This window comes from Blastocystis hominis (genome assembly GCF_000151665.1).
Source record: "Blastocystis hominis, Singapore isolate B (sub-type 7) whole genome shotgun sequence assembly, scaffold_2".
In the NCBI taxonomy this organism is placed as follows: Eukaryota; class Bigyra; order Opalinata; family Blastocystidae; genus Blastocystis; species Blastocystis hominis.
The window spans coordinates 1,198,642-1,220,194 of NW_013171827.1; the positions used below are offsets into that span (position 1 = coordinate 1,198,642).

The following is a 21,553-nucleotide window of genomic DNA, read 5'->3' on the forward strand; positions in this document are numbered from 1 at the left end:
TCTTTTTATAATAGATATATGATAAATGGTTAGAGATCGATCCATAATAAGGAGTTACAAAATGAATATACCCCAAAAACAATTTTGTTTTTCACAAGAACGACATGAGTTCTTTCAGCAAGGAGGATGCTGCTATGTTTGCTCCTCTCGGTGTAATAACAGTTGAGAATCATAATGATTAGTCTGCTGTTCAACAAACACAACTCAAAGCAAATCCAGTAAAGCCTCCCATAAATGAAATTAGGGATCAGCGTAAACAAACCGAGGAACAAAGAATCGCTTCATTACGAATTGAGGAAGATCTCATCGATTTATCAACATTATCATCTTCAAGTACGTTGAAATGATACATTAGCATAATGAATAGAAGATAAAAGTGCAAAGAGTGTTGGAGGAAGTAAGAAGGTTAAGAATTGAATCTAATGAACTAGAGAATATGGAGGGTACTTCAGAAGTAATGAAACAAGAATGTGACAAAAAACAACAAACAATGTTATCAACACTTGTTGAAAAGAAAAAAGAATTACAGAAACAAAAAGAGGCAATCGAGAAATTGAATTATGAACTGCAACAATTAGACATTCCTGTAACAAAAGAGATTGAAACTCTCCGAACTAAAATCGATTCCATAGATCGTGAATTGACGAGGGCTACGAAAATTCGAAAACAGAAAGAAATGGAACTCTTACAAGCGATCAACACGGTGAGTGAGCTGGCTGACGAAAAATGTGCATTGACAGAAAGATTGCGATCGTTAATGTACAGTTTCGAAGCAACGAAAAAGAAGAAATTGGAAGAACTTGAAGGTGAATTATCAAAGTTGAAAGTGTAATACTCGGTGTACTTGGCATTGTTGATTGAATCAAATCTATTTTAGGATCAATACTCGAATCGTACTAAGTGAGAAAATGGAATTTGAAAGGAGACAAAGAATTGATTTGTGATTGTATAAATGCGGAAACAGCGTGTGAATATGGAATTGGCAAACAAACATGTTAGATTTCTAATCCGATCGATTTATTCTCCGAATATATATTTTCTGATTATATATTCTATAGAATAGTAAGGTATAATTCTATAGATAAATGATTCCTACCATCAATTACAAATCAGTATATTTGGCAACAGGTACTTGCTTGTCCATCGGATTCGTTGGATTCACATATACATTAAAGCCTATCCACAATACATACCTTGATCTCCAGATACATTGGGTTCTTCATGGTTCTCGGCTGAAGCTTCTTCAGTTTTATTCATACAGGTTCCTTTACTACTCTCATCTACTGTACTAGATTGTGTTGTTGCCGAGGATGATTCATCACTTTTTTCATCACTTGGGGTAACATCTTTCGTATTGTCTGTCACATCGTTAGTCAAATTATCTGATTGCAATTTATTATCACTAATTGGCATAATACTCAATTCCTTTTGCTCAATACTCTTTTGTTTTAATTCTTCTAGCAGTTTTGGCAGTTTCTCTAGTTGTTCCTGTATTTCGTTGTAATAGGAATAAAATCCATTAACATATTTTAATAACAGCTCAATGAAATAATCTAATTGTGGATAACTTGAACTACCATCAATTCCTAATGGAAGTACTTCAGAAAAAAACATTGATAATCCCCTTTGAATAGATGCTATTTGCTGTAGTTTAGACATATGAAAACTGCTGTTATTTTCACTTTGATTCTGTTTCTGATTCTGATTTTCGCTCTGGTCTTGTGTATGATACTGATCATGGTCTTGGTCTTGGTCCTGATCTTTCTCCAGCTTTAGGGGAATACATTGTTGTAATTCAAATACTAACGTCAAATAGTGAGATGTTTCATTCATTTCATAAAACCGAAATGAGAGTAGTTTTTGTAGAGTTTTTAACTCATTAAGATAGTTATCAATATTATATTTACTGTAATAGTATTTTATTGTATCCCTTAATTCTTCAATTCGAGAATAGATAGAAATCCTATTTTTCTTATAATATTGTAATAGATATAGAATTTCCTTGTAAGGAATAGTGGACTCACTTCCAGATTGTTGAAGTTCCAATTGTTGTAGCATTGGTAATAATTGTTCTTGAATGTCTAGTAAATTGTTGCCTGTATCATATTTCTTTAGTTCTCGTAATTGATCATCTAGGTTTTTTGATAATTCCTCAATAGTCCGGTAATAATATTTTCTTTTTTTGTAATATTCATTTTTAAGTTCATCTATTTGATTTCGAATCTGATAACATAGTGAATCTTTGTCATAATAATATAATTGTAATCTTTTATATAATTCCGATTCTAGATATGATTTGTGTTCGTGCATTAGTTGTTGAAGATTTCCTACAAGTTGTGTATAATTCTCATTACTCTTTTGCTGCTGTTGTTGCAGTAATTGCTGTTGCAGTAATTGTTGCTGCAGTTGTTGTTGTCGTTCTTCTTGTTTCAGTAACTGATCCTGTAATTCTATTAATTCTTTTTGCAGTTGTAACAACTTTTGCACATACTGACCATGAACATCAATTTGTATTTTCTTGGACTCATTGTCTTTACCTTCATTCGTAATTTCTTCATGGCTTCTCTTCTTGGAACAATCAATCAAGTTGGCTTTATTATCCACTTCTTTTTCAATAAATGCTTTTTCTTTATTCCATTCGTTTTGTATTACACTTATTTGAGCCATTTCACTTTCTATTGTAACTTTCAATTTGCCAGCAAGTTCTTTCCATTCTTTATTCATTTCATCAACACTGTCCATTAGTACAGCATACTTCTTCTTGTCAAGTGCGTGTAGTTCCAGTAACATTTCGTCTTTTTTATCCTGATTTTTAAGCTTATCAATCTCTTCAAATATTATTTTAGACATATCATTCCATAATGTACTAATATTGTTCATTTTTAATATTTCTTTTTCTTGTATTAACATTTTCTTCATGAAATCTCGAATGCTCGTAGTATAATCCACAGGTTTTATTCTATGAGGTATTGGTAATCGCTGATACTCGCAAACTTTTATGGTAACAGGGTGGCTTAGTACTTGACCACTTGAATTCTCACTAGATTCTTCACTTGTGTGACTGCTATTTTTCCTTGGTTCTGAATATCTCTGATTTTTTGTTGGAGGTTTTCCATATTGAAAAATCTTATCTACACCTATTGGACTTGAATGAGACGTAGATTTACTCTTTTCAGAACGATCAGAACATGACTTTGATGATGATTTCTCAAAATTAGAATCCTTATGTTCTTTATATAAATCTCTCATTCGTCCAGCATTCCTATCACTTTCATTCTTATCTCCTTTAGGATCTCTCATTCTTTCTGTCACTCCTCTATTTTCTCTAGGATTCCTATCACTTTCATTCTTATCTCCTTTAGGATCTCTCATTCCTTCTGTCACTCCTCTATTTTCTCTAAGATTCCTATCACTTTCATTCTTATCTCCTTTAGGATCTCTAATTCTTTCTATCACTCCTCTATTTTCTCTAAGATTCCTATCACTTTCACTAGTTCCTTGTTCATTCACATCTTCCGATCCTTTACACCCTCCATCACCTTCACCCTGCTTATCCATTTTCTTTTTATCCTCCTCACACTGTTGTTTACTTTCTTCATTCACCTCTTCAAATCCCCACACACAATCACTTCCCTCGATCTTCACTTTGCCTTCCATCATATCATTTACCACTTTCCAACAGCCATGCGAAGAATGATCGACTTCTTTTGTTGGATTACAAATAATAGCTTTGTCTCCAAGTGTTTCTTTCATTATGTTAGCAAAATTGGTATAGTATTTACACCCACCTACTACATAAATAGAAATATCTCCAGACAATTCTATTCCAGCCATTAAGTATTCAACTAATGACTGCAGCTTTACCAACGTTTCAGTTACCAACTCGTCATATTCTTTCTTGTATACAATAACTGGTTGGACTGTATCTTTGCTCTTAAACGAAAATGGTATTGATACACAATCTATTCATCACTTACAACCAATATGTACGATTATCTGAGAACTGACGTCGGTCTTTTCGAATATTCATCAGTAAACTACATTTTTCTTTTTCATTCAACTCACGTCCGAATTTATCTTTTAGGTAATCGAAAAGGAGTTCATCCAATTTCGATCCACTAATCTCATCCGAAAATACACGTTTCTTAATCTCGATTGTATCACGATCAGCTTCAACATAATAGAGACGACAACCATTATATCCAATATCTGCTATCACAAAGTCTTTCTTGGAATCTAGCTTTGGAAGTATTTCGCTCAGAACATCATACACCACCGACACACAATTATTAACAAACAGGAGTTTCGCAACAGGAATGGTTGTATTCTCGAATATTGCGTGAAGAATCTTTTCATGTTCAGAAGAATAATCATCCGGGATCTGAATGTTATCAAACGAAACATAATAGTATTACCGATACAGCAACAATCTTATCCTTAAACGCATCGGACTTTTTTTCCAACATCGTTTGAAGCATGTTGTCCGTTCGACCATCAAACACTCCATAACAAAAGAGTATATAGTAATATAGAAAAGCTAATGCTTGTTCATATTGAATACTCAGTCCAGTTTTAAATTCGATTCTGTTATCAAGATAACAGGGTTTAACAAAGATAACAGGCCGTTTGTTACCGAATAGTAACTGACTTGAAAATGGAGCACATCGTAGATAATAATTCGGCATCTATATTTCAAAAATCCAAAAGATCGAAAACCGTCGTTGTGCAATGCTCAGCAATTAGACTTGATCTAGATTGAAGCGAAACCACATTCCTATTATATTACACGATCAAATAAGAACAAGATACAAAAATGAAGGGTCTTTGTGCTGATTCGTCAGTTCACTACACTCTCCATTATCTTCCGATTTATAGCACTGACAATGATAAGATCCCAAACCAATAGCCAAAATATGTTTCATGAAAACAAAATTATGCAGTTAAGCAATATATGCAAATTCCCGTAAAAGTAACTCAGTTTCTTTCTTGAGAAATCTTCCTTTAATTCGTAGACGTCGATTTACAGCAGCTTTTTTCGGCTCTGTTTTCGTTTTTCGCGCAATCAAACTCGGTTTCTTAGTAACTCTTCGATTCGAGCTTGGAGCCAGATGCTGCTTTTTATCGTCATTTTCTGGGAGAGCAATATTTGCCTTCTTATGCTGAATACGATTTTGAGGAAACGCGTGGCAAAGTGTATCGGAAGAACTCTCTGCAAGAGATAAATTTAGCGCACAGCTATCGGCACGAGCCAAGGATACAAAGGACGAAGGGTGCACATAATTGAACCACTCTTCATCTTCCACCACTCGATTCCACTCTGCTACTAGATAAAATTACCCGAAAAATCCCTACAAAGAGTGTGGAACGAAGAATAGCCCTCTTCAAACTATGAGTGACTCCTTCCGCCAAGTGTTACACAAGAGGAAAAGCGACTTGGAAACTCATTTTCATTTCCAAGATAACCAAAAGAGTAGGAGTAATTCGAAAACGCTGGTACAAAGAGCGGATACATGTTAACATTATACGGATCAATAGCTTTCATAGAATCATCAGACTCCCCTGTAGGCAGTGATATATCTAAGGGCAAATCAGTATCCTACAAAAATGAGCAAACCGGATGTATATCGTGTAATAGACTTACCAGAGTCGTAGAGCTCTTAAAAGGGGCTCCATTATCGAGAGGATCTGAGACATTATCGGAGGTCAAGTCACAAGTGGAATCTGAATGATTAGGTAGCAGTTCATAGCGAAAATCGTCTGGCGAACTTGTGCCTCTCTGTTCCGAAGACAACTTACAATAGACTGATCCAGACGGATTGTTATAAAAATTATCATATACAATATAGCTGCTAGGCGCTATTTCATCTAGAGGGGATAAATAAGAATCGTGAACAGCAGGAAGCTGAATAGACATAGTTTCTGGTGAATGTTGCAAGTATCTTATATATCAGGAACACATTAATGACTGTTTACTTAGTCTGCGGAGGCAGACTGATCGAATCGGAAGAAGAGCCCTCAGTCAAACGCTCACGCAGTTCTGTATCAGAATTCATGACTCACCATAGAACGGTAAGATAAGGGCTATTATTTCTACTTTTTTGTAGAATAGTGGTTGTTGATGATCAAGGCGATCACTGTACATACATTTTTTTCGTTGTATTCACTGTTGAAACTGTGGAAAGCTTTGAACAGATGAAGTACTGTGGTATTCTAAATAATTGCAATCAGTGCAAAGCGTTGGGCTTCGAGTCTATAGAAATAAAGGATATTAAACTTGGTAATTCAGAAAACAAAGTTTGTAATTCATGGAAAGTCCCTATTTTGTGAATTCCAGAATTCTGTCTGGGACGGTATTTTAATTTGAAGCTGATTGGTCGGAAGCTCCGTTTCGTCTTGGGCCTTTTTCTGTCATATTCTTGCACAGTCAAGACTTGTGTCTCACTTTTTTGTGTTGTACATTTTTGCTTTGTTTTGTTAGTGCCACTTCTGAACTATGGAAGTTTTATACTGTTTGCCTTGGTGACCGTTAGTCCGTTCGCGTTTTGCCCACTTCTGAGGAGTATTTGTTAAAGAGACAAGCAGAGCCTCAGTACGACTATTCTTACAGTCCATACGATTTACCCAGTTTTGGAAACAATATGTCCTACCCTAGGAGACCATGCAGCATGGGCAGTACTCGCTGAGTAGATCGTTCACGTGTAGGACTTTCTTATATGGAGCCTGTTCCGAGCCGTTCTATGTTTGGCGCAAGAAGTTATGTAGGTCTTTGCAAGGGAGGTCATGGCTAGTTGCCTTATGAATATGCTGAGGAGCCCGATGAGGCTCTGTGGTACGATGAGTACCGTGTTGGGTAGGGTTCTCGAGTAGTGGCGTGACGACTAGTCCTCCTCAGGCCCCTTCTTCAGACTATTATCCTTCGGGCTTTTTACCATCAGCGAATTACTCCAGCTACGTAGACTCGTCGATTCATCGTCGAAGTCCTCTCTACTGTGATCCCTCCTTTGTCCGTCCCTTTTCGGCCAGCGGATGCCGCGAAAAGACTAGCTCCTATCTTGACCCGTTCCCTTTCTCATGCGATTTGCGTTGTTCGAGCGACTGCGAGCTTCCGTCGAATCGATTAAATAGTTCGACGGTGCCTCGTTCTCGAGCCGGTATCCCGCTCTCTCTGCGTGCTGACTGCTTAGACTGTCTGGATGTAAAGAGCGCGTCCAGACCCAGTTCCTCTATGGACCGGAGCTCTCGAGTCTATTCCTCGGATAGCCATTCAGATTTTTTAAGTTCTGATACTGTTTCTCCCGACCTTCCAGCGTAGCTGCGATGCGGTGGGCTGACGCGTAGATCGGGATTCCGCGACCCCTCTCTCTCCTCTGCTATGCCTTGTTTGAAGGAGAAGGGTCAGCCGAAGAATTCTACTCCTACGATTATTCCAAATACCAAGGTAGGGTCTGCGGCCAGCAAGCTCATACTGGTAGAAACCTACTGCGGCGGAGAGTGACGCTGCGGAGCGAAGAGCGAAGAAATATCGAATTGATATTGAAAAAGTGAAGGCAGGCCAGGACACACGTCGCACCGTTATGTTGAAGAACATTCCGAACAGGTGGGCGCAGAAGGGCGGTCTGAGGGCTAGTTTTACTCAGGAATTTTTGATCCACATTCTTGAGAGTATTATTCCGGCGAGCTACGTATTTGTCTACATGCCTGTCGATTTTGACACCAACTGCAACCTCGGCTTTGGCTATGTGTCCGTTTCGGACCTCGCAAGCCTCGTGAAGCTTTATGAATGCGTAGGCGGCGTGCAGCGGCGCGGTGAGGCGTAGATGCATATGAAGAAATGGCCGCAGACCTCCAGCAAGAAAACGTGCGAAGTGGTGTATGCGCGCATTCAGGGCAATCGGGACATGAGACGCATTTGCAAGGACTGGACGGTGATGCAGCTACCTGAAAAGTATCATCCCGTCTTCTTTAAGCGCGAAAATGTCGTGATCAATGGGAATTCCCAGGTGGTTTTGAAGAGACTGAAGTGATCTTACCGGACCCCAACCGTATTATAGGAAGCAACGTTCCTTGTTTTGGGACTGTGTTTGTTCGGAAACAAATCGAGGTGTAGGGGGTGAATGGAGAGGGCTTGCCAGCAAGGGAAGGGAAGTGATCTTCTGAGTGTTCTCACTGGTCATCTTCTGAGTACTTCCACTAGTCATCTTCCGAGTGTACAAGTTCACCACCAATTCTCAAAGTGTGAATAGTTCAAATAATGCGTGTTTCCACAAACAATCCTTAATTTATTTACAGATTCCTTAGTTTATTCCCATATATGCTGGACGCTTTAACGACGATACGAACGACTTCGACTTCGACTTCGACTTCGTCGTCGATCGCGAGACTCGCGGGATCCATGATGATGGTAGCGATGCGAGCGACGTGGAGACACCGAATAGCGACGGTCATCATGAGCAGAAGCGGCATTGCTCACCTTGGAAGATGTTCTCATTTCCTGAAGGAACTTCTCGATCGATCGGTTCAAAATCGGGAACTCCTTAATATTTTTGATCGTCACCTCCTGTTGGCACACAGGACATTTCCCATTGTCGACTACAATGTTTGTAATATGCTCACGACAGCCTATGACCTGGCAGCAGCAAGGCAAAATGACGGCATCTGTGATGAAGTGCTCTTTTCCATAACAATAAAAAATCTCTGGAGGTGTGATCTAGAGGTGTTTAGTTTGCGAACATCAAACACACGTTTCCGTGCCAAAACAACAAAACAAAAATAACCATGGCCGCTTGTACTCCTACCTTCTTTGATTGCTCCTTCTCGACTCCAGTTGGAGCCTCCCGCTTTACCAGACACAGATGGTGATTTCCTTCTGGATGACGAACCACTAAATTTCCCTGTTCTAAGACTAACACGAAAGGACCGCGTCAACTTATTAAAAGAGCTATTGTATTCGGATCTTCTATCTTTTTCAAACGTTCTATTGGGTTCCCACGACTAATTTTGAACTATTGCTCAACCGCTCTTCCGAGTACTACATTCCACTCTCGCATCTTTTCCGGCCAACTCGAATCAAAGCGAGTGGGGCAATACTCCTCGTAATGGCCGCTAACCAAACATCGTGGGCAAAGGTAATTTGGAGGCGGGATCACATCCGGATCGTGCACCTCCGTCGGACTGACAATTATTCAACAAAAACAAACAAACACTGCAGCAGAACCAATCAAGGAACTACTTCCAGATAACGGTACTGCCGTGGAAGGAATTACATTCGACGGGTAGGCTGCCGCAGATACAGAAACAGGCGCGGACGTTGACTCCGGACGATAATGTCTCTTTGCATTGTTGATTGTGGCCAGAACTCCATCCTGATTCCTGTCTGTCAAGGACTCGATCTTGTAAAGCACGCAGGAGTTCTTCATGATCAGGTAGTTGTCGGGATACTCTATCGAGTTACAACCACCATGCAAAACACACCCTTTTTCCCTTCCTCATCGAGCAGAGTAAACCGAAAGTCCGATTTCATCCCGATTCTCAACTTGTTGATCAGAAGTTCTTTCAGCTTCAGACACGAAATGTGAGATCCAGGGATGTTCACAGACGAGTACTCCTTCTCGTTATAGGCTTTGAACTGGATTGACATTCTTTTTTTGTAAAACAAACAAGTCATAAAAGGACTGGCTTTGTGGTATTTACATATGTTACACAGTCTTCATTGTCTTCCAACGAGCACGAAACACTCTGAAGAACTTCTCCCTCTATTGTCGACATGGAATCCTTCACATTCATGATTTGGCTGAATCGTTCGGTTGCCATCGTCACTTCATACTTTGAGGTTGTTTTCAGTTTCTACCCATCAACCACCATTCTCTCCCTTACCAGCAAAACACTGTTAACTACATCGCACAACTTCACCAGCTGGCTCCGTGTGATGATCCCGCTAAATGACATGCTACTTTCGAAACAAAGAAGAAGCATTACCTCGAAAAACGCTCCCCTTTGACCAGCACGTTCCGCTTACACACTGGCTCCAACACGAACCACGTGCAATGAATAAAAGGAAACGACGAAATCACATGCGTCATAATCTTCGTTTCGGGCACTACCACTCAGCAAATTCCATCAATCCTCACAGTGAATCGAATAATTCACCAAGTAATTAACGAGTCGATGCAGACTCATCGCATCTTTCACCACCACGCCCACGTTCCCCGTCGTCGCTTCGTTCGTCGTGCTTTCGCTTCGACTTCCTCCCATCCAGCCATTGGAATGCACACTCCGATTCACTCCCGCTCGGCTGTTCGACTGCCAGCTTTGACATGTCGCCAGATCTTCTCTACGGCTCGCAATTCCCGCCAAAACCCACTCAATCAAATCATCTTCGTCTTCGTCCCGCATTCGAATCATTCGTACGTCCTCTCCACGCAGTTCACGCATCATAACCGCGGGGAGCGAGGCATAACACACGTTCGCCTACGATCGCATCCCCATTTGATCCCTACGCCGCTCTTTTCGCGGGTAAAAAGCGCGGCAAAGTTGTGACCGCGAAGAAAAAAGTAGGGCGGGTCGCGCACACCGCTGCTGTCGCTGCTTCGCAGCGAGTGATAGACGTCCAGAACGCTTTCCACGAACTGCTGCAGCGCTGCGGCGGTCAATTGACCGCGCCGCGTTTCGGAAGCGGCGAAGAAAAGCCCGTAATGACCGATTTGACTGCGGCGAAGAGCCATTTGGAGGGTGGTGAAGGTCGAGGCGGGGAGATCCGCATCGAAGAGGAGGGACACGGAGGTTTTGAGGCTGTTGTCCACGGCGAAACAGTGGGATTTCTGAGGTGGAGGCGAGAAAAAAGTCAATACTTTTGGAGTGTTGCCGACGGGGACAGAACGCTTTTTAGAACTAGGTGAAAATAGAGAATGAAAAAGTACGATAATTGGCGGTTGAGTTTGAATAAAACGGAACCGCAAGAACGAGAGGAAGAGAGCTTCAATGAAAACTCTAGAGAATGCAATACTCTGTGAACGAGAGAGGAGGACTTGGATTGGGGAGCCGAGTTTGTGGATTCAGACAACGCTCTGGGATTAGAATGTTGACCGAACCCTACGCAACTCGATTGGAAGGTACGCTCGTTGTGCTGCTTGTCGAGGATGTGTAGTCGGTCGATGTGAAAGCTCGCTTCTCAGCAAATCCGCTGGTTTTGGAGGTGAATGTATTTAGGTCCGAACTATGGGTAATCACAAATGACAGCCGTTACAATGCAACTGGGTAATCTCGCTTTTCACTTTGCGCCTTGGAGAGTGAGTCCAGCATAGAAGTGGAATTTTCCTTATCTATTCCCATGATTCCCCATAATACACTGTGTACTAGAACGTAGCATTCTTTACGATGGCCTCTTCTACAGAGATAGCGAGAAAATAATCATTTTGATTTTCCCTCCGGATTTTACCCGCCAACAAACAGAAATGGAAAATCACTAGATACGAACTATTTCGAGCGGAATCCGGTTATATTCTGAATAGACACTGAATAGGAAGCCATTCACCTAGAATTGGAATCGTTAGACGCTTAATCTTTTAATTTTAATGCTCTACACTTCTAATCTCCCTGTTGCATATAATAACAAACACACGAAAATACACTAAATAGATGCTCTTTTTCGAATAGCACTATCCACAAAATCGTCCTCCTCCGTTTCTTCTTCTTCTTCTTCTTCTTCCCTTTCCTTTCCTTCCTTCTTCCTCTCATCACTCTCCTCGCTCTCTCCTTCCTCCCTCTTCCTTCTGCGCCTCACATCGCTATACAGCATCGCGTCCTCTCCGTCGCCCCCTCGATCCGCGTCTCTCCTCCCCGCATCTACATTTCACTCCTCCTTCTCTCTCGCACCGTCCGTTTCCCCCGTTTCCCCCATTTCCTCGGCGATCTTCACCACCTCTCTCCACTCCTTCTCGTTCATTTCCAGACTGCTCATCGGCATCGTGTACAGCGCTTCGTTGAATCCGGACTCCACTCCGAACCGTTCTCGATTTACTCGGAACTGGTCCCACGCCGTGCCCTCGCCGCCCAGCGCCTTGATGCCCTCCTCCAGCGAGCCCTCCCCCGCGCCCTCGCTCTCCCACCGCTCCAGACACCGCTCCGTGCTTCGCCTCGGACCGCGCACGCGCACCAACCGCGGGGAAACGCACGAACGCTCCGCACCGGCAGACCCGTTTGACCCGTTTGACCCGTTTGACCCGTTTGACCCATTGATCAAGTTTGACCCATTTGACCCATTTGACCCATTCATCACGTTTGACCCGTTTGACCCGTTTGACCCGTTGACCACGCTTGACATATTCGCGGGGACCTGCAGGCTCTGGCTTCGCTGCAATCCCCGCGAAGAATATTTCCCGCCATGGCTCGAACCGCGGAAACTCCCGTGGCGGCCGAGTTTCGTCGGGGAAACGCGCGCTCGCGACGCGCCCGAGCGCCAGGACTCGGCGTCGATGGAGGGTTCCGCGGGAGACGAAGCGTCGCCGCGCGAGGCGATGGAGGGAGAGTAAAAAACCGCGGGTTCGGGATCGCTGGCGGGGGGACTGAGCATGGCGAACAGCCCGAGGTCCTCGTTGTGGCTGTCGTAGCGACTGCCGTGCTTCTTGCGGTAGGAACCCTTGCGAAGCTGCTTCTGGACGGTAGACACGGGATCGAGATGGTCGACGGTGATGTACTCGAGAATCCAGAAATAACGATTGGCCAGCTCGTTTTGATCGATCATGCTGGGGTAATGAGCGAAATTTGAGCCTACTTGAGGTAATACACGATTTCTTGGATTAAAGTGTAGAGATATTTGCAATAGGAGGAATAGACCCGGTTGAAGTCTTTCTGAGTGTCGCAGCCACTGCAATTGATCCACTCGGAAACATTGTTCTGCAGAAGCGAGTGATATTTTGCAACATCGTTAAACGACGTTCCCTAAAACCTAATTTCTCCTTCAAAAATCTCACTCCTTGCTGGAAATACAAGCAAATCAATTTGCTCAAGATAACCGCGGGAAGAAAGAATGAAAACTAAACCTTGACAATCCGCAGCAATACACACCTCACTCTCTCTTACGTTAAACTGGGAACCATTTACTGTGTTCCACAACTCATATATGTTTTCATCATATTCGCCCTTCATTAGGCTTTCTAAAATGGATATAGCACATTTATCGTCTATCAGAGGAAATTCCTCCTTCGTCTGCACCGAGGGACTCTGCTCGGTCGGCGAAGCTACAGATTTCTCCTCCTCTTCTATGGGTGTCAGCACTTCTGTGGAAAAAGTGGCGGCAACGACTACATGGGAACAATGCGGCTCAAGATACCATCCTCATTTATAGACAAAACAGGAGGAACTCTCCGCTTCCGCTTCTTTTTATCTTTCTTTATTACACTTGGCTCACTGTCATCTTCTTTTGTTATCTCTGTATCATCCGCAATAACCTTCCCCGTTTTAACAATCTCTCCACCCAATTCAGAGGTATAAGAAAACTCTTCCTCCTCCTAACTTTAAATCCCACTTGCAATCCCAAACGCAATCTTCAAACGCAGAACTATCATCCTCTTCGACAGGAGACTGTGGTGGCGAGTAAAACAACTCTTCCGCATCATTTCCAGAACGTGAGTTGGCACCATCGTTCGCGCCTTTTGAAGAGAAAGTAGAGGTAGACTGTCCCATTTATAGGAAGATTATCTCAAAAAAGACAATAGCTATATATGGAAATGCGATTATTTGCTATTTGAACTTGCTATTTGGGTTTATTTTTTTAGAAACTCATGGAAACGAACAAACAGTCGCTTTGTGAACAAATGTAGGCGGTCTGCGCACTAATCGCACATAGATACCTTGGATGTTGTAAATTATTGCTCGCTGTAATTGTAATCGCCGCTCTCTACCTCATGGTGTATGTCTATCGCATTTCTATGACCTTATAGGGTTTTCACTCCTGCAAATCCGCTATTCCGAGCGGCTTATAATGGGGATATGTATGTAGTGCAGAATTATATCTCTGAGGGGAAAGACATCAATGCCCATGACAAGTGGAATAACACGGCATTACACTGGGCTGCAAAGGGATCCCAGTACAGACTCATGCGGTTACTTGTGGATAATGGAATTGATGTGAATGCTGTGAACGAGCAGGGAGAGAACGCTCTGCATTGGTCAGTGTTTTCTAATAATGTAGCGTTGCTTATTCGCGTGTTAGAATGTAGAAAACGGTCATCGAGTATTTGGTCATGCAATTTATCGACATCAATGCTGCAAACAATGCTGGAGAAACGCCTCTTCATTTGGCCATCATTCTGAACGCTTTTGATTCTGCGAAGGTGTTGCTCCATCTGCACGCAGATCCGAACAAGCTAACAAACGATGGGAATGCTCCCCTCCACTTTATCATTCCGAACTGCATCGAAGACGAAAAGTAGGTGTGGAATACTGTATTCTCTCTCAATAGATGTCGAGACTTGGTGGATGAATTCAAGAAGGCTGGGTGTGACATGTCACTTCGGAACCAGAAGAACGTGACGGTGCTGGAGGCCGTATCAAAGACAAGTCATTTAACGGAAAAGGAGCTTTTCTGAGTTTGTTGCAAACACGAATACAATTTAAGGAAGGTTTTCCATTCCCTCGCTCTTATAGAACGCCCACAGCATATCCGAAATCTTTTTCATGTTCTCCTCGCAAGTCACCCACATCGCATTCACTTGTTCCTGTGTCAGATTTCCTGATACTTTTGTCAGGAAGGTGTCTTTGGAGGGGCAGATGATGACGGCGACCTTGAACGCATTGCGAATCATCATGCTGTGTCGATCGGCGAGAACCTTGTTATATGCATATTTGACTGCTGTGGGGAGGGTTTCCTATGTGTTAACACGCAAATCGAATCATGTTGAAGGCATACTGTTTCATTCGCGCGCATGTAGGCAACCATCTCATACACAAAATCCAGAAACCAGGTCAGTCGGATGATACTGCGAGACGCGTTCTGGAATTCCTTTCCTTTTTTATCTATTCCATCTATACTCAACTTCTCTCTGCTTCATCTCACCTGAGCCGGACATGTGCCAGTTCATCTTCTTTTCGGCAAGCATTACATCCTTCTGTTTACTACAATCGAAGCCAGTACTTGGAGTGTCACATCGGCGCGATCTCCCTTCAGGATCCCCGCATCCAGCATCTCCTGTGTTCGATTCCGTACATGTGCTAACTTCTGAGTCACATCGGATGTGGCGAATGACATTGCAGCACCCAAACAGTCTGCATGTTACGAATGACGGGTATCATACGGAACAGCTTCGTTATCTCGTCAAACATCTCCAATATCATATCCAACTTGTATGGAGGCGAGAGGGACGCCACTTTGGAAGTGATGTCAGTGAAATGCACCAGAGAGAATTCTTGTTCGTTTCTAGACTGAATGCACGCAACAAACGCTACGTCATCGTACCAACGCAGTAAAAATCTACCCGACATATCACACTTCGCTTCGCCTCCCCTCACCTCGTCTCGTCTCGTTTGTCAAACAGCCAATATCAAGAGGATGAACTGATGCTCCGAACGCCCCCGCTTCTCTCCAAACAATATATTATTACAAATATTATTATTAAGCGGACTCGGTCCGTTTCGATCACAACAAACAAGTCGTGGTTAATGGATTACTTAATGCACGTTGTTATCAATCATAAGGTACATGTACATAGATTACAGAGAAATCTCTTTACACAAGTCAATAATTCTTTGTAAATCTCCGGTTGACATTCGCTTCGTCTTCTGCAAGGTTCGCTGCGCATTATTTGCATTCTGTTTTCTTACTCTTTTCGCTCCGCCGTCTAGCGGGCATTGGTTGGACTCCTCCTGCATCGAGCAGAGACCATCAGAATATTGATTGCAGAAATCATCATAAGAAGGGGCAGACGATGAATAAAGGGAAAATCCGCAGCGCATAAGTCCGCCTGTTTCAGAATAAGAAGGTTGCTTCGCCTCGTAAGCTGCATCAAGGCAGGCGAACGGGTCGCCACAAGGTCCGTCCTCGAATGCGAACATCTCGTTTTCGTCGCTTTCGCTGAGGATCGCATCATTCGAGGAGAGCGAACTAAAGAGAGAACTATCACTAGAACTCGTTGTAAACTGCTGCTCCTCTTCTACAGGGCACGGAGCCTCCAGAGCAACGGGAATGTGCTCCGGGATGTATGTGTTTGGCACCATGCAGCTCCTTCCAACGGACTAAACGTAAATACAAATGTGGGCTATCACTTTCTCAATACACCGTTGGTTACACTTTCCACATAGGGGACAACCACCTGTAGAAGAAAAACGTTGGCGACAAATGTCGCACATTTTGTGATACCCACAATCATAGTATTCAGAGGAAGGTCTTCTCATACATATATCGCATATTGTTTTCGATCCTAATGTGAACTTAAAAATGGGCTCTTACCAAGTCCAATCTCAGGCACAGCAGACAAATTAAACATATGACTTAAAGAATAGGAATAAATTCCGACCTTTACTCTCTTTTATAAGTAATATGAAGAATAGAAGAAATTGTGTGTCGTTGCGCACAATTCCCGTCCTTTGCACTACTGGATATATGTCACATTTGCACAAATGAACACCATAGATTTATAGAACACACGAAGCCCTATGTACTCCAACTCAAATCTCGTTTTACCACTTTAATTCTTCGACTTTGTTTTCGGGAATCGGCGAAGTAGGAATATAAATTGCTACTGTCACTTTCTCAATCACAACCACCAGTCTGGTTCAACAATCGAAGGGCTGGTTCCCAAAAACGAAATAGCCTAAAGTTATCTTCTTCATGCCAGAACAACTTTACCACCGTACTTTTTAAACATTACCTCGTCATGGTTTTTCTTTGGTTTTTCTTATCACTTTCAGAAGCTTAAGGCATTTGGAAACGAAGAACCACCGGAATGGCTTCCAGTGAACGTGATTTTCATGTCTCGCTATGTGTGTTTATTTACGGTGAATTCTCATAAATAGTCTGAAAAGTGTATTAAGCGCTTTACGGAAGCAGTAATCGACTCCATTCTCACGGGGACTCTCAAATTCTCCTATGTTTGTATTGTACAACCCAGTGTAACAATAGATCCGCGATTATATTGCTACAAAAGACCAAATTGGTGAAGTGAAGGTATTACAAGGAGAGCATTGATAGTATAGGCGATTTTGGGTTCATTACGCCTCATTCTAATAAATGCAGTCAGGAACAACATAACGGAAGTGATGCTTGCGAGTGATCTTCAGATGCTGGGACTGCCTTATACGTACCAGTTAGCCATTTTCCGTCCCTATTCCGAGCATAAGATCGACTTGGTGAAAGTCCTTTCGGAAGATAGGCTTCTGGTATTGTCTTTTCGTAGGTTTGAACAGGCAGATGTCAACAGATCTGTCGTTCGATTGGCATGTGGAGGCGATGATTAGCGATAATGATGGTCGTGTGAGAGATTGGATGTTTGACTTGATGAGAAGTATATCTGCAACAACATCGTAATATCGATGGCCTCCGACAACGGTTTCACTCACCTCGAGAACGGGAAGCAATCGGTACCTACCTTCTCTTTTCGTTTTTTTCTCCAGATTTTGACTTCTTGCGAGTTCTCGCTCACCGAAAACATGTACTATTCGCTTAGCCAGCAGTTGCGTGAAGCCAACGCGCTCATGTCGCTCCACTCTCCCTCCTTATGTCTTGTTTCCTCCAACAAACACTCCATTCCTCATCATTCTCAATGTTCTCTTCGATCACAAACTCTTCCTCTTGTTCCTCCTCCTCCTCCTCTCCCTTCCTCGCCTGCTTCGCCTTCTCTTCCTCTCCATCGATCGACTCCGTGTTAAACTCCATCACGGAGCTGCTCAGCGTCTCCAAATCCACAACCACCGCCGTTCCCGAGCTCGCGAACGACGGCAGCGCTACGAGCAGCACGTCCTTCCCCGCGATGGTTCGCTTCTCCACCTGCAACGCGGACTGATTTCCCACGACGTACACGTCCGGGACGGTTCGCACAATGAACGGATCGTGCGTCGTGAGCGGAAATCCCGCTGCTCATCACTCCTTTCTCCATAATAAAATACGGCACGTGTTCGGCGTCGTGGGGAACAGAACGCCCCATTGCAGGGTCAACGCCATGACGTCCAGCACCGACAAAGGCGGGGCGATCTGTCTCAGAATGTCCTGAATGTTTTGCCCCGCGGTTCCCAGCACGTCGCGGTTTTGAATCAGCGCGTGGAACGGGTTTGTGGCGCGTTCCAGCGAGGAGAAGCGCGCAGAGCGCGGGAGCAGCGAGGGGTGCAGCGGCTGCTGCGGAACGAGCGAGGAAACCGCGTCGGTTGGCCCCGGAATGAGCGAAATGGAAACGAAGGGAAGCGCCTGCGATGGTCAGACGCACGATCAGGGAAATTCTACCTCGGAAAGAAGCTCATCGAGCAGAGAAACGCCGCAGAAAGAGGCCTCGATCTCTTTGGCGTTCTGGATAATGCGCTGGAAGGGCTCACGCGGCAGTTTGGCGCTGTTTCCGAGGAAAAAAGCGCGTGAAATGCGGGAACTGGCCTTGACATCTTCCAAAAAACCGAGCTGACCGCTGAGGAATTCGATGAGAAGCTGCGCTGGGAGCGAGAGAGAGGAGCTGAGAAGCAGCCCGGAGACGAACAGAACGAGTGGCGATTTTGAGGAAGAAGAAGAAGAAGAAGAAGATGTTGATGATGTTGATGGAAGGGGTTCGGAATGCGCATAGCATGTGCCTTTGCAGAAAAAATCACCATTCGAGTCCATCTAGGAGAGAATACGAAGAGAAACGCGAACTTCGCCTCGAATCGCCATGACCACTCCGGTAACGATGGGATCTTTGAAGTCTTTGATCATGATTCGCGTTGTCGAATCTTCTAAAATGATGGGATCGCCCTCCTGGGAGAGCGGACCGTGGAGACTATTCTTTGGGAGGAATTGGGTCTATGTCAAAATAGAAAAGATGACTGGTACGCCTATCAGCTGTGGATTAAACGCGCTGGACACTTTCTATAAATCAATAGACACTCAAATAGAAAAAACCTCATTGAGAATGCTTTTGAAGAGAGACAAATCTTTGTATCTAGAGAGACACAGAACTAATAAACAATACATTGTGCCGATAATAATACAGTCTTCTTGACACTTCACATTTCGAATTTCTTCTAATTCTTAATCAACCCAATCTGCACATACCGACGATCGGAATTGTATCCCCCCATTTGCGTTTGCAAGCGTCAATCAGCAAGGGTTTCATTTCTTTTAACCTAATTTCATAAAATGTATTAAACTAGAGTTCAGCAACTCAAATCAATCAAAACCTGTTCATTAAAGGAAGCACGCGTCAAATAGTCATCACATTTGGATTCGTAGCGAATGTGTGCGCGCGTCTCTTTCTGATTTTGACTTTTCACAGCGCGTTCTCCCTCTTGGAGCAAATCGTTTGAAAATGTTCCCTTTCTAGAGCGTTATATTATTTCTGAGAGTGTACAAATGAAACTCTTCTTCTGGCTTCCTATTCATTTTCGGATTTGCTAGAAATTGGCGGAATTGTTGGAAATCCCAAACTCCTCACACTCGTATTCCGAAATTGGGTATTCCACAAGTATGAGGAATAATTCGAAAAAAATAGTCTCATCCTTATTCGTTTTATGCAACGAGCTAAAGCATTGTACCGATTCGATGGGGCTGTATCTACTGATTTACCAATGGAAGAGGGTGAAGTGGTGACGATCATAAATAAGCTTCCTGGAAATCTGTGGTGGGAGGGAGAATCAGCTACAGGAAGAATAGGTACCTTTCCGTATAATTATGTGGAAGAATTGCCCCCGGAACCTGAGTTTGAGGAATTCATAGGAAAAAAAGGAATTTCAAATCTCGACATCATTCAGTTTGTGTCTGAAACGTCTGAGGTTATGAAAGACAAGCGATGGTATGTTTGTTGAGTTGCATGAATGGTAGTATTCTAGCACATATCATTTCAGGAGATGGAGAATACGTCATCGAAGTTGTATACGAGGATTTCATAGCTCTCAATGAGGATATCAAGTTTCATTATCCTCACTTGCGAATCCCCAATCTCCCACCCCAAGACGCACCAAATGACTATTTTAAGTGTATGATTCATGATTATTTTGCCGTATTTTTAAATGAACGAAATCAGTTTGTAGTATTTCGCTATTCACCAAATGGTTACCCCTGTAATTCTAAAATGGCTCAAGTTTATCCCCAAAGTAGGCTGTGCTGGCCTTCTCTCACTCATTCCCAGTCTTGCATCTCTCCATGCCCTCATTGGCGTGTATTCTGTCACACAACGAACCTCGTCTCGGAAAGTGAATCCGAAGACGAAGGCAACGCGAAGAATCTCATTTCTGTGATGTGTGGCGAGGAATACACTCTCGTGGACATCGAAGACGACTACCTTCTTCTTGAGGGCAATCAAAAGCGCGGCTGGTGCAGTCTACGTTACTGCGAGATCATCTGGATGGACAGTTTCAAAGATAAAGTACGTTTCGAGCGAGAGTTGAACGCAGAATTACTCCCAATTGCGCCGAATCGTTCCGTTCAGCCTCCCTTCGGTTCAGTGCAGCGACGATTTGCGCATCAATCACATCACGATGCAGACGCTGCGGATGAGCGATCAGAACGGCCGGTCGCCTGTGGTATGCCCAATCGATCGGAGTGACCCAAAGGATGGCGACACCGTGGTTCTGCGCGTTCATTTGTATTTGTGGTATTCGATCCGAGGCTATATGTATCAGTTCTTTAACACCAATGAACATCCTTTATATCACGTCGTGGGCGAGCAAGACGTACAAATAGGTCTTGCGATTGACGCGTAGAACTCCGTGATCACGGAATTAATCGACCATAAACTTAAGCTAATGAGACAGGGCGAAAAAACGATGATTATTTTGCATAGCTTGGCAGAGGCTCCGAAGGAATTACTGTCATTCCTCGATGACTGCCGCGACTTCTATATGTGTTACGTTATCGACATGCGAGTGGTGCAGAAACGGAAAGAAGACACGCCGCAGATCGCCAAAAGCGACGTTGTGCTTCCTCCCAAAGTCCCTTCTCGCCTTCCTTTCATTCATTTCTAGAAGCCGGCCAAGCCGGAGGGTCTGCGAATCACCTATGACAGCGCGTCTTCTTCAAGGGAGTCCAGCGAGGTTCCCATCTTCTATCGCCATTCTTCCCCCGTGAAATCGCCTTCGCCTCGGCCGATTTTGCCGGCGAGGCCTGCGTCGCGACCGAATTCCGCGGGGGCGCGAGAGAATGGATCGCGGGGGAAGCCGCCAGAATTGCCGCCGAAGCCGGTGCGGAGCGCGGAGATGAAGCCGCTTCCTGCGAAGCCACCGAAACCTCAGCGACTGAGGAAAGCGTGAAACACGCCGCGGTGGCGGATACTTGATGTCCTTTATATTTTATGTGAGGTGTTTGTTGAAATCACGGATGGAGAGAGGAATGGAGAGGCAGCGGAAGAGAAGGAATGGGTGACGTGGGGACAAGTCATTGATTAGGGAA

The 21,553-nt window shown here is 43.6% G+C and overlaps 14 protein-coding genes; 6 read left to right on the forward strand and 8 right to left on the reverse strand.

Annotated features, from left to right (window-relative positions):
- Positions 1 to 104: 104 nt before the first annotated feature.
- On the forward strand, positions 105 to 832 carry GSBLH_T00006494001 (uncharacterized protein; the record flags this gene model as incomplete). Its single annotated transcript, XM_013041295.1, has 4 exons — positions 105 to 152; positions 183 to 333; positions 368 to 397; positions 432 to 832. The coding sequence occupies 4 exons, from the start codon at positions 105 to 107 to the stop codon at positions 830 to 832; spliced, it is 630 nt and encodes a 209-aa protein (XP_012896749.1).
- A 171-nt stretch (positions 833 to 1,003) lies between these two features.
- On the reverse strand, positions 1,004 to 2,310 carry GSBLH_T00006495001 (uncharacterized protein; the record flags this gene model as incomplete). The annotated part of the gene is given in 3 exon segments (XM_013041296.1): positions 1,004 to 1,075; positions 1,133 to 1,176; positions 1,194 to 2,310. 3 exon segments carry the CDS (start codon positions 2,308 to 2,310, stop codon positions 1,004 to 1,006), a joined length of 1,233 nt encoding a protein of 410 aa, XP_012896750.1.
- A 1,663-nt stretch (positions 2,311 to 3,973) lies between these two features.
- On the reverse strand, positions 3,974 to 4,478 carry GSBLH_T00006496001 (uncharacterized protein; the record flags this gene model as incomplete). Its single annotated transcript, XM_013041297.1, has 2 exons — positions 3,974 to 4,381; positions 4,416 to 4,478. 2 exons carry the CDS (start codon positions 4,476 to 4,478, stop codon positions 3,974 to 3,976), a joined length of 471 nt encoding a protein of 156 aa, XP_012896751.1.
- A 1,945-nt stretch (positions 4,479 to 6,423) lies between these two features.
- On the forward strand, positions 6,424 to 7,312 carry GSBLH_T00002790001 (uncharacterized protein; the record flags this gene model as incomplete). XM_013041298.1 has 6 exons in its annotated part: positions 6,424 to 6,499; positions 6,531 to 6,672; positions 6,703 to 6,758; positions 6,789 to 6,850; positions 6,883 to 7,151; positions 7,185 to 7,312. Exons 1-6 carry the CDS (start codon positions 6,494 to 6,496, stop codon positions 7,310 to 7,312), a joined length of 663 nt encoding a protein of 220 aa, XP_012896752.1. The 5' UTR covers positions 6,424 to 6,493.
- A 158-nt stretch (positions 7,313 to 7,470) lies between these two features.
- Positions 7,471 to 8,075, forward strand: GSBLH_T00002791001 (uncharacterized protein). XM_013041299.1 has 3 exons: positions 7,471 to 7,597; positions 7,628 to 7,784; positions 7,818 to 8,075. The coding sequence occupies exons 1-3, from the start codon at positions 7,575 to 7,577 to the stop codon at positions 8,022 to 8,024; spliced, it is 387 nt and encodes a 128-aa protein (XP_012896753.1). The 5' UTR covers positions 7,471 to 7,574; the 3' UTR covers positions 8,025 to 8,075.
- A 642-nt stretch (positions 8,076 to 8,717) lies between these two features.
- GSBLH_T00006497001 (uncharacterized protein) lies at positions 8,718 to 9,637 on the reverse strand (the record flags this gene model as incomplete). Its single annotated transcript, XM_013041300.1, has 5 exons — positions 8,718 to 8,896; positions 8,972 to 9,002; positions 9,033 to 9,171; positions 9,202 to 9,439; positions 9,472 to 9,637. The coding sequence occupies 5 exons, from the start codon at positions 9,635 to 9,637 to the stop codon at positions 8,718 to 8,720; spliced, it is 753 nt and encodes a 250-aa protein (XP_012896754.1).
- Positions 9,638 to 11,618: 1,981 nt separating this feature from the next.
- Positions 11,619 to 12,271, reverse strand: GSBLH_T00002792001 (uncharacterized protein; the record flags this gene model as incomplete). XM_013041301.1 has 2 exons in its annotated part: positions 11,619 to 11,841; positions 11,872 to 12,271. 2 exons carry the CDS (start codon positions 12,269 to 12,271, stop codon positions 11,627 to 11,629), a joined length of 615 nt encoding a protein of 204 aa, XP_012896755.1. The 3' UTR covers positions 11,619 to 11,626.
- Positions 12,272 to 13,778: 1,507 nt separating this feature from the next.
- On the forward strand, positions 13,779 to 14,585 carry GSBLH_T00006498001 (uncharacterized protein; the record flags this gene model as incomplete). The annotated part of the gene is made up of 5 exons (XM_013041302.1): positions 13,779 to 13,813; positions 13,844 to 13,906; positions 13,938 to 14,184; positions 14,217 to 14,425; positions 14,459 to 14,585. 5 exons carry the CDS (start codon positions 13,779 to 13,781, stop codon positions 14,583 to 14,585), a joined length of 681 nt encoding a protein of 226 aa, XP_012896756.1.
- Positions 14,586 to 14,609: 24 nt separating this feature from the next.
- On the reverse strand, positions 14,610 to 15,446 carry GSBLH_T00006499001 (uncharacterized protein; the record flags this gene model as incomplete). Its single annotated transcript, XM_013041303.1, has 6 exons — positions 14,610 to 14,864; positions 14,906 to 15,021; positions 15,053 to 15,104; positions 15,131 to 15,261; positions 15,291 to 15,412; positions 15,442 to 15,446. 6 exons carry the CDS (start codon positions 15,444 to 15,446, stop codon positions 14,610 to 14,612), a joined length of 681 nt encoding a protein of 226 aa, XP_012896757.1.
- A 201-nt stretch (positions 15,447 to 15,647) lies between these two features.
- Positions 15,648 to 16,508, reverse strand: GSBLH_T00002793001 (uncharacterized protein). XM_013041304.1 has 3 exons: positions 16,442 to 16,508; positions 15,817 to 16,412; positions 15,648 to 15,786 (listed from the first exon to the last, which is right to left on the reverse strand). Exons 2-3 carry the CDS (start codon positions 16,207 to 16,209, stop codon positions 15,706 to 15,708), a joined length of 474 nt encoding a protein of 157 aa, XP_012896758.1. The 5' UTR covers positions 16,210 to 16,412; positions 16,442 to 16,508; the 3' UTR covers positions 15,648 to 15,705.
- Positions 16,509 to 16,703: 195 nt separating this feature from the next.
- On the forward strand, positions 16,704 to 17,710 carry GSBLH_T00002794001 (uncharacterized protein). XM_013041305.1 has 7 exons: positions 16,704 to 16,871; positions 16,903 to 16,974; positions 17,008 to 17,082; positions 17,114 to 17,158; positions 17,188 to 17,464; positions 17,497 to 17,571; positions 17,605 to 17,710. Exons 2-5 carry the CDS (start codon positions 16,963 to 16,965, stop codon positions 17,446 to 17,448), a joined length of 393 nt encoding a protein of 130 aa, XP_012896759.1. The 5' UTR covers positions 16,704 to 16,871; positions 16,903 to 16,962; the 3' UTR covers positions 17,449 to 17,464; positions 17,497 to 17,571; positions 17,605 to 17,710.
- Positions 17,711 to 17,855: 145 nt separating this feature from the next.
- Positions 17,856 to 18,579, reverse strand: GSBLH_T00006500001 (uncharacterized protein; the record flags this gene model as incomplete). Its single annotated transcript, XM_013041306.1, has 5 exons — positions 17,856 to 17,934; positions 18,009 to 18,063; positions 18,097 to 18,391; positions 18,428 to 18,490; positions 18,517 to 18,579. The coding sequence occupies 5 exons, from the start codon at positions 18,577 to 18,579 to the stop codon at positions 17,856 to 17,858; spliced, it is 555 nt and encodes a 184-aa protein (XP_012896760.1).
- A 197-nt stretch (positions 18,580 to 18,776) lies between these two features.
- GSBLH_T00007083001 (uncharacterized protein) lies at positions 18,777 to 19,283 on the reverse strand (the record flags this gene model as incomplete). The annotated part of the gene is given in 6 exon segments (XM_013041307.1): positions 18,777 to 18,793; positions 18,808 to 18,970; positions 19,001 to 19,036; positions 19,070 to 19,109; positions 19,140 to 19,191; positions 19,223 to 19,283. 6 exon segments carry the CDS (start codon positions 19,281 to 19,283, stop codon positions 18,777 to 18,779), a joined length of 369 nt encoding a protein of 122 aa, XP_012896761.1.
- A 1,018-nt stretch (positions 19,284 to 20,301) lies between these two features.
- Positions 20,302 to 21,459, forward strand: GSBLH_T00002795001 (uncharacterized protein). XM_013041308.1 has 5 exons: positions 20,302 to 20,531; positions 20,560 to 20,688; positions 20,719 to 20,838; positions 20,869 to 21,096; positions 21,130 to 21,459. Exons 1-5 carry the CDS (start codon positions 20,403 to 20,405, stop codon positions 21,412 to 21,414), a joined length of 891 nt encoding a protein of 296 aa, XP_012896762.1. The 5' UTR covers positions 20,302 to 20,402; the 3' UTR covers positions 21,415 to 21,459.
- Positions 21,460 to 21,553: the final 94 nt, after the last annotated feature.